The sequence below is a fragment of the Muscardinus avellanarius genome (assembly GCF_963383645.1).
Source record: "Muscardinus avellanarius genome assembly, chromosome: 18".
NCBI lineage: Eukaryota > Metazoa > Chordata > Mammalia > Rodentia > Gliridae > Muscardinus > Muscardinus avellanarius.
Window position 1 is genome coordinate 39,920,650 of NC_137804.1, and position 9,586 is coordinate 39,930,235.

The 9,586-nt window shown below is 56.4% G+C and overlaps 1 protein-coding gene across 1 annotated transcript; it reads left to right on the forward strand.

The window, feature by feature from the left end:
* Positions 1–3,091: 3,091 nt before the first annotated feature.
* PGLYRP2 (peptidoglycan recognition protein 2) lies at positions 3,092–8,818 on the forward strand (the record flags this gene model as incomplete). The annotated part of the gene is made up of 5 exons (XM_080715404.1): positions 3,092–3,173; positions 5,475–6,476; positions 7,469–7,679; positions 8,343–8,640; positions 8,774–8,818. Exons 1-5 carry the CDS (start codon positions 3,113–3,115, stop codon positions 8,816–8,818), a joined length of 1,617 nt encoding a protein of 538 aa, XP_080571530.1. The 5' UTR covers positions 3,092–3,112.
* Between the last annotated feature and the right edge of the window lie 768 nt (positions 8,819–9,586).

Genomic DNA, 9,586 nt, shown 5'->3' on the forward strand with positions numbered 1-9,586 from the left:
GGCCAGGATAAGAGCCTGCTGAGGGGTTAGGCCAGTGCTGGGGCCAGCGAGGCCGGCATCGGAGCCAGCCTTGAGGCAAGGCCGGTGCTGGGGCCTCCAAGGCCAGGATAAGAGCCTGCCGAGGGGTTAGGCCAGTGCTGGGGCCAGCGAGGCCGGCATCGGAGCCTGCCGTGAGGCATGGCCGGTGCTGGGGCCTCCGAGGCCAGGATCAGAGCCTACTTTGAGGCAAGGCTGGTACTGGGGCCTCCGAGGCCAGGATAAGAGCCTGCTGAGGGGTTAGGCCAGTGCTGGGGCCAGCGAGGCCGGCATCGGAGCCAGCCTTGAGGCAAGGCCGGTACTGGGGCCTCCGAGGCCAGGATAAGAGCCTGCCGAGGGGTTAGGCTGGTGCTGGGGCCAGCAAGGCCGGCATCGGAGCCTGCCGTAAGGCAAGGCCGGTACTGGGGCCTCCGAGGCCGGGATTGGAGCCTGCCTTGAGGCAAGGCCGGTACTGGGGCATCCGAGGCTGGGATAAGAGCCTGCCGAGGGGCTGGGCCGGTGCTGGGGCCAGCGAGGCCGGCATCGGAGCCTGCCGTGAGGCATGGCCGGTGCTGGGGCCTCCGAGGCCAGGATCGGAGCCTGCCGAGGGGCTAGGCCGGTTCCTGCCTTGAGGCAAGGCCGGTACTGGGGCCTCCGAGGTCAGGATAAGAGCCGGCCGAGGGGTTAGGCCCTTGCTGGGGCCAGCGAGGCCAGCATCGGAGCCTGCCATAAGGCAAGGCCGGTACTGGGGCCTCCGAGGCCAGGATAAGAGCCTGCCGAGGGGTTAGGCCGGTGCTGGGGCCAGCGAGGCCGGTATCACAGCCTGCCGTGAGGCATGGCCGGTGCTAGGGCCTCCGAGGCCAGGATCGGAGCCTGCCGAAGGGTTAGGCTGGTGCTGGGGCCAGCGAGGCCGACATCAGAGCCTGCCATGAGGCAAGGCCGGTACTGGGGCCTCCGAGGCCAGGATAACAACCTGCCGAAGGGTTAGACCGGTGCTGGGGCCAGCGAGGCCGGCATCGGAGCCTGCCATGAGGCGAGGCCAGCATCGGAGCCTGCCGTGAGACATGGCCAGTGCTGGGGCCTCCTAGGCCGGGAACGGAACCTGCCGAGGGGTTAGGCCAGTGCTAGGGCCAACAAGGATGGCATTGGAGCCTGCCGTGAGGCTAGGCCGGTGCTGAGGCCTCCGAGGCTGGGATTGGAATCCTGCCAAGGGGTTAGGCCGGTGCAGGGGCCAATGGCCAGCATCGGAGCCTGGCGTGAGGCAAGTTCACTCCTGCGGCCTCCAAGGCCGGGACCAAAGCCAGCTTAGGGGTTAGACCGGTGCAGGGGCCAGCGAGACCAGAACTGGGGCCTCCCATGAGGCAAGACCGCTGTTTGAGCCAGCGAGGTCTGGATCAGTCCACTGAGTAGCCAGGCCACTACTGGGACCATCAAGAGTGGGATCGGTACTTGCAACGCAGCATGCACAGAAAAATATCGCAGAAAGTATAAATCAGACGCTTCTCTTAATCAGCAATAATTAGGAGGAAAAGAGCAACAGGAAGAGGTTGAGCTATAGAAAGGGCCCTATAGTGAAGCAACTAATGTGACCAATCAGAGGGTATGTAATACTGGAGGACAGAGCCTCTTTAAAACGCAGGAGGTACATAAACAAATGTATCAAAGTAAATCACCAAAGATGATTTGGAGGGAGGGGGAGGGAATGGGATGGGGGCTGGAGGAGGGCTAATTGGATGATGTGTGCTTGTATATCCTCTCAAGTCTTGTACTCCAATGTGATTGATATATGACTACAATGCACCAATTTAAAAAAATAAATTAATTAAAAAAATTAAAAAAAAATAATATAATAATCTCTAACCCATCCTCTGTCTTCAGCAACACCGTGAGCAGGAGGTGGGGTGGCCACAGGCTCCCTGTTCACCATAGTGTGGACCTGAAGTGTCCCCAAGGCCCGTGTGTTAGGCTTGGTACCTGGCATGCAGTACTATTAGCAGGTAGTGGACCCTTTAAGAAGGAAAGTCCTGGGAGGCCCACTGGCACATGCCTAGAATCCCAGTACTTGGGAGACTGAGACAGGAAGACCGCAGGTTCAAGGCCAACCTCAGCAATGTAGAAAGACTCTCGGCAACTCAGTGAGCCCCTGTTTCAAAACTAAGAAAAATAAGCCAGATGTTGTGATGCATACTTGTAATCCCAGTACTTGGGAGGCTAAGACAGGAGGATCGGAGGTTCAAGGCCAGCCTCAGCAACTTAGTGAGACCTTGTTTCCAAATAATAAAATAAAAAGGGCTGGGGATGGAGCTCTATAGTTTGCAGGTAGAACGCCCCTGGGTTCAATCTCTACTACCAAGAAGAGAGAGAATTGGGAGGGGAGCAGCCGAACTAGTAAGTCAGGTCACAGGGCGTGCCCTCGAAGGGAGCCCCGGCCTCCCTGTGTCTCCCTTCCCTCCCTGGCTGCCCCGAGCTCCTGCAACGGGGCCAACTGATGGTAGCCTGACCCTCCAGAGTGTGGAGCCGAAATCAACCTTTCCTCTTCACAGGCTGATTATCCCAGGCATTTTGTCATAGTAACAGAACCTGATGTATACAGAAAAAACTCTGTCCCTGCAACTCCTGCCTTGCTGGCAGCTGAGAGTACACTAGGAGCCAGCAGTAACTATGGAGCTGTCACTGGAGGGAAGGGGCAGGTTTGTTGAAACGGCCTCCATTTACCTGCCTGGGGAATGGACAGAATTTGGTAGAGTCTGAACTGCGTGGCCTCCAGGATCCTCCTGGGATGGCCTGGCTCAGGGACCTTGATGTCAGCCTGGGAGGGACAGGAGGTCAGGATGGAGCGGAGCAGCCCTTGAGGCCCCAGATGGCCTTGACCCAGGGTGCTCTGCATGCTTACACACACACACACACACACACACACACACACACACACACACTCACACACTCACCGCTCTGCCCCCAGGCAGCCATGTCTTTCAACACCAACTGGACTTTGACAGGGGTCAAAGGCTCTGCATGTCTCCGCCCTCTCCTTCCAGCCCGTGAGAATATCCGCTGGTGCCCACGGAGTGTGTCCCCTGGGAGCTAAAGCCCCCCAGCGATGGCGCCAGGTGTCCTGTGGATTCTGCTCCCACTGCTGGTGTGGCCTGAGCCAGGGTCAGGTGAGTGGGAAGGCGAGACCTGGGCCAGGACACTCACGCGGACCAGCATTCAGCGGGTCCCTCTGCATCTGGCCCTGGGTGGAGCCAGGCCAGAGAGCCCCGGGGGGCCTCAGAGCTCAAAGAACCTCCAACCTGGGGCCTCAGAAGTTCCCTGCCCTGTAGAGTCAGTGCAGAACTGGAGCCTGGGAAGGGAGGCCTCCCAGAGGAGGGAGTGTAGAATTATGACTTGGATCCCAAGGCACTGAACTAAAACAAAGTTACAGACGATTACAGAGTCGACCACCTGGAGCAGAACCAGGATTCTAGACAGCGGAGGGCGGGGGTTAAGGCTCCTGTGGCCAGGTGTTGGTGGGGTACACTTGTTATCCCATACTTGAGAGGCTGAGACAGGACTGTGGGTTCAAAGCCAGCCTTCAGCAACCTAAAGAGAGAGACCCTGTTTCAAAATTAAAAATTAAGTCGGGCGTGGTGGCGCACGCTTGTCATCCCAGCATTCGGGAGGCCGAGACCGGAGGACGATCGCGGTTCGCGGACAGCCTCAGCTACTTAGTGAGGCCCTCTGCAACTCGGTGAGACCCGGTTTCAAAATAAAGAATAAAAAATAGGGCCGGGGCTGTAGCTTGGAGGTCGAATGCCCCTGGGTTCCATCCCCAGACCCGCACACACACACACACACAAAAAAAAAAAAAAAAAAAAAAAATTAAAAAGAACTGGGGATATAACTCAGAGATGGAATGTCCCCGGGACATTCCAAGTACAAAATCAATCACCAGTACAAAGATAAAGGTGAGGGGGAGGAGCAACGGCATTTCCAGTGGCACAGGATGAGAACAAAATGAACAAAGCAAAACCTGCCCTCTAAAATTTCCCAGCTCTGCCAGGCGTGGCAGTACACACTTGTAATTCCAGTATTTAGGAGGCCGAGACAAGAGAATCTCAGTTTGAGAACAGCCTCAGCTACTTAGTGAGGCCCTCTGCAACTTAGTGAGACCCTGTTTTAAAATAAAGGGTAAGCCGGGAGTGGTGGCGCACGCTTGTAATGCCCGCACTTAGAAGGCTGAGACAGGAGGATCGCGCAGGTTCGAAGCCAGCCTCAGCTACTTAGGCTCTCAGCAACTTAGTGAGACCCTGTTTCTAATAAAAGATAAATGGGTCTGGGAGTATAGCCCGGAGGTAGAAAGCCCCTGGGTTCCACCCCCAGTACCACCAAAATAAATAAATAAATAATAAAGAATAAGCCGGGCGTGGAGACGCACGCTTGTAATCCCTGTGCTTGGGAGACAGAGACAGGAGGGTCGCGCAGGTTCGAAGCCAGCCGCGCTGGCTTAAGAGACCCTGTTTCCAAATAAAAAGTATAAAAGTAGGTCTGGGAGTGTAGCCCGGAAGTAGAAGGGTTTCCAGGAACCCCAGTACCACCAAAAATAAATAAATAAAATAAAGAATAAAAAATAGGGCTGGAGGTACACCTCAGAAGTACAATGCCCCTGGGTTCCATCCTCAGTACCGCAAAAAAAAACAAACAAACAAAAAATTCAACTCCAATTTGTCACGAATAACCACCCCCATCTCTCCGTCTAACGATTTGTCTGGGGCCTCTGCCTGCTTCAGTTCTTCACTCTGCCATCAGCCTGCTATGGGTCCCTTCAGTCCTCGCTCCACCTGTCTCCCTGAAAATCATTTCATCACATTTTTTTTTTTTTTTGAGTCGCTGAGGATTGAACTCTGGGCCTCACACAAGCACTGTCCCGCTGAGGTACATCTCCAGCCCATGAAAACCCATTTCCATATGGCAGCCAAAGGAATAACCTTACAACAACCTGGCCAGATCGATTCCTTTCTTTCTTTCTTTCTTTCTTTCTTTCTTTCTTTCTTTCTTTCTTTCTTTCTTCTTGTGGTGCTGAGCACTGAACCCAGGAACGTTCTACCTCTGAGCTCCACCGCCAGCCCTTTTCACTTTTATGTTCTGAAACAGGGTCTCGCTAGGTTGCTGAGAGTTCGCTAAGTCACTGAAGCTGGCCTTGAACCCACAATCCTCCTGTCTCAGCCTCCCAAGTTCTGGGGTCACAGGCGTGTGCCACCACGCCCAGCGAGATCTCTCTAACTTGGAATCTTGCCGTGGCTCACCAGTGCAAGCTCTTTAGCCGTCCGGCAACAGTCTGGGCACCTCGGTTTCCTCCTCCCCATAAGTACAGCGCTGGGGCTCCCAGGGTTATCAGCAGGACAGCTAGTAGAGACGCGAGCTCCGCAGGTGGATACTCAGGGACAGGAGAGGCTGGGCTAATTCAGTCTCTCCTTCCACAGCCTCCCTACCCCTGGTCATGGACTCCGTCATCCAGGCGCTGGCCGAGCTGGAGCAGAAGGCCCCGGTGACAGCGGACAACCAGAGGGCCTCCGCGTGGCTGCTGTCGGCCCAGGACCTCAGCTCCCCCAGTCCCCTCCACCGCTTCCTCTTGGATGCAGGGAACCCGGAGGCCGCCAACCTGGATCGCCACCCACTGAGCCCTGAGCTCAAAGACCTGATGAAGGCGGTGGCCCGGCATTACGTTAAGGGCGGGCAGGAGCACGGGGTGGTGCTGGCACCCGATGGCTCCACGGTGGCTGTGGAGCCTCTGCTGCGGGGGCTGGTGGCCGGGCTGCAGGCGCGCACGGTTGCGAGCCTGCCCTTCGCCAGCCTGATGGTCCCTCGAGACCCTGAAGCCCCTTCTCTACCTTTTGGGTCTGTCCTACCAGGACTCAAGGGCACTTCTCCGGGGGGGGCCTCTGCAGATGTCGAAGCCACCTTGCCAAATGACAAAGCCAAGCCCCCCACCATTGTGAACAGCCTCCTGGCGGCCACCCTAGCTACAGAACTAGGCCTGGCTTTCCTCCAGGGACCTCTAAATCAGAGCCAGCCGGGCCTGGGAACCGAAGGCTGCTGGGACCAGCTCTCCGCCCCGCAGGTGTTCACACTGCTGGACCCCAAGGCGCTGACTCCCACCATGGCCTTCCTCAACGGGGCCTTGGACGGGGCCCTCCTGGGAGACTACCTGAGCCGGGCCCCTGAGCCCCGGCCAGCCCTCAGCCGCCTGCTGAGCCAGTACTACGGGGCCGGGGTGGCTGGAGACCCAGGGTTCCGCAGCAACTTTCGAAGGCAGAATGGGGCTTCTCTGGTCTCAGCCCCCACCCTGACCCAGCAGGTGTGGGGGACCCTGGTCCTGCAACAGCTACTGAAGCCCATGGACCTCCAGCTGCAGAATATGAGCCAGGAACGGCTGGCCCAGGTGGCCTCCTATGTCACCCAGGAGTTCATCGAGGCCTTCCTGGGTAAGAAGGTCCCCTGCCTGCACGGCTCTCTCTCTCATAGATAAAGACACTCCCAGCCCTGTGTGTCAGGGAGATCCGGGGCCAAGGGAAACCAGAGGGGACGATGAGGGATCTGGATGGGGGCCGGGGCAGCTGCACAGGTAAGGAAGTGCTAGAGTTGGCTTTGGAAGATGAACAGGAGTTTTCTTCCTTTCTCTCTTTCTTTCTTTCTTTTCTTTTCTTTTTTTTTTTCTTTTTCTTTTTTTTTTTTTCTTTTTCTTGGAGGTACTGGGGGTGGGACCCAGGGGCATTCTACCTCCGAGCTATACCCCCAGCCCTATTTTTTATTCTTTATTTTGAAACAGGGTCTCCCTGAGTTGCTAAGGGCCTAAGTAGCTGAGGCTGGCTTCGAACCATGATCCTCCTTTCTCGACCTCCCAAAAGCTGGGATTGCAAGCATGTGCCACCACGCCCGGCTTAGGAGTTCATTTTATTTTTTATTTTTTTTTTTACTTTTTGGCATGGAGGGAACTTTTTGAGGACAGAACTCAGTGGCATTCCACCTCTGAGCTACAGCCCCAGCCCCTTTTTAATTTGAAACTGGGTCTTGTAATACTTGAGAAACAGAGGATCAAAGGTTTGAGGCCAGCCTCAGCAACTTAGTGACATTCCGTTTCAAAATAATAATAATAATAATAATAATAATAATAATAATAATAATAAAGGACTGGGAGTGTAGCTCGGAGGTAAAATGCCCCTGACTTCAATCTCCAGTGCTATAAAATGAGAGAGAGAGGAGACCTGAGGTCCTCCTGTCTCAGCCTCCCAAGCACTCAGATGACAAGTGTGCACCATCACGCCAGGCTCCATTTATTCATTTTTTGGAGACAGGGGCTCGCTAAATCGCCCACCCGGGCCTCGAACTCGCGGTCCTCCAGCTTCAGCCCTCCCGGGCCCGGCCCGAGCTGCGGGAGCCGGCGTGCTCCATCTCAGCCGCACTCCCCACCCCGCAGGATGCCCGGCCATCCTCCCGCGCTGCCGCTGGGGAGCCGCGCCGTACCGCGGCCGCCCGACGCCGCTCAAGCTGCCGCTGGAGTTCCTGTACGTGCACCACACGTACCTGCCCGCGCAGCCCTGCACCACCTTAGCGCGCTGCGCCGCCGACCTGCGCTCCATGCAGCGCTTCCACCAGGCCGTGAAAGGCTGGGACGACATCGGCTACAGGTGCGCGGGCCGCGGTGGGCGGGGCCTCGAGGGGAGGGGCTCGCGGGGGGCGGTGCTAGCGGTGGGTCTAGAGTAAGGGCGGGTCTTTATTTAATCATCATCATCATCATCATCATCATCATCATCATCATCATCATCGTTGTTGTAGTATTGAGGATTAGGCCCAGGGCTATTCTAAGTAATTTTTTGTGTGTGTGGTACTGGGGATGGAACCCAGGGGCCTTCTACCTCCGGGATACACTCCCAGACCTATTTTTATACTTCATTTGTAAACAGGGTCTCACTAAGTTGCCGAGAGCCTCACTAAGTAGCTGAGGCTGGCTTCGAACCCGTGCGATCCTCCTGTCTCAGCCTCCCAAGCGCGGGGATGACAATCCTGCCCCGGCTCAGGGCTGTTCTATTCCGAGCTACACCCCAGACTTGGTTTACTTTTATTTATTTATTTATTTATTTATTTAGCGATACTGGGGTTGGAACCCAGAAGCATTCTGCCTCCAATAAAACAATAATAATAAAAATAGGGTTGCGGGGTGTGGCTTGGAGGTAGAAAGCCCCTGGGTTCCCTTCCCAGTACTGCAAAAAAAAAAAAAAAAAAAAAAAACACCGGGGGAGGGTCCAGCCGAGGGGCGTGGCCCTCACGGCGCCTCCCCATCCTCTCTGCAGTTTCGTGGTGGGCTCCGACGGCTACGTGTACGAGGGCCGCGGCTGGCACTGGGTGGGCTCGCACACCCGCGGCCACAACTCCCGCGGCTTCGGCGTGGCCTTCGTGGGCAACTACACGGACACGCTGCCCACCGAGGCTGCGCTGCGCGCGGTGCGCGAAGGGCTCCCGCGGTGCGCGGCTCGGGCCGGCCTCCTGCGCCCCGACTACAAGCTGCTGGGCCACCGGCAGCTGGTGCGCACCGACTGCCCCGGGGACGCGCTCTTCAGCCTGCTGCGCACCTGGCCGCACTTCGCCCCGGTGAGTCCGAGTCCGCCGCGGCCACCCTCAGCAGCCTGGCGCCCTCGCCAGCGCGGCCCGAGCCTCCAGGCCCTGTCCCAGCGCCCACCCTCTGCCTGTGCAGCCCGAACCCCGCCTGTGACTTCGCCCCAAGCCCCCTTGCCAGTATAAGCCCCATCCAAACCCCAACTTTGGGTAGCCGGATCGCAGCCCCCGACCCCTGATCCGTGGTGACAGCTCTTATGTTGGGTCAATCTAGACCCAGCCAATGCTCACCGGGGCCTAACCTGTCACCAAAACACTAAACACACAGGCCGGGTGCCTGCGGGGATGCACAACTCATCCCAGTACTTGGCAGGCTGAGGCAGAAGGATCGCAGGTTTAGCCTGGCACTGTGGTGGTGCACGCTTGTAATCCCAGCATTCGGGAGGCTGAGACAGGAGGATCTCGGTTTGCGGCCAGCCTCAGCTAATTACTGAGGCCCTCTGCAACTTAGTGAGACCCTGTTTTAAAATAAAGAATAAGCCTGGCATGGTGGCGCAGGCTTGTAATCCCCGCACTTGGGAGGCGGAGACAGGAGGATCGCTCAGGTTCAAAGCCAGCCGCGCTGGCTTAAGAGACCCTGTTTCCAAATAAAAATATAAAATAGGTCTGGGAGTGTAGCCCGGAGGTAGAAGGGCTTCCAGGAACCCCAGTACCACCAAATAAATAAATAAATAAATAAATAAATAAGATTACATTAAAAAATAAAAAATAAAAGCCGGGCGTGGTGGCGCACGCTTGTAATCCCCGCGCTTGGGAGGTGGAGACAGGAGGATCGCTCAGGTTCAAAGCCAGCCGCGCTGGCTTAAGAGACCCTGTTTCCAAAAATAAAAATAGGTCTGGGAGTGTAGCCTGGAAGGAGAAGGGCTTCCAGGAACCCCAGTACCACCAAAAAAATAAAAAATATAAATATAAAGAATAAAAA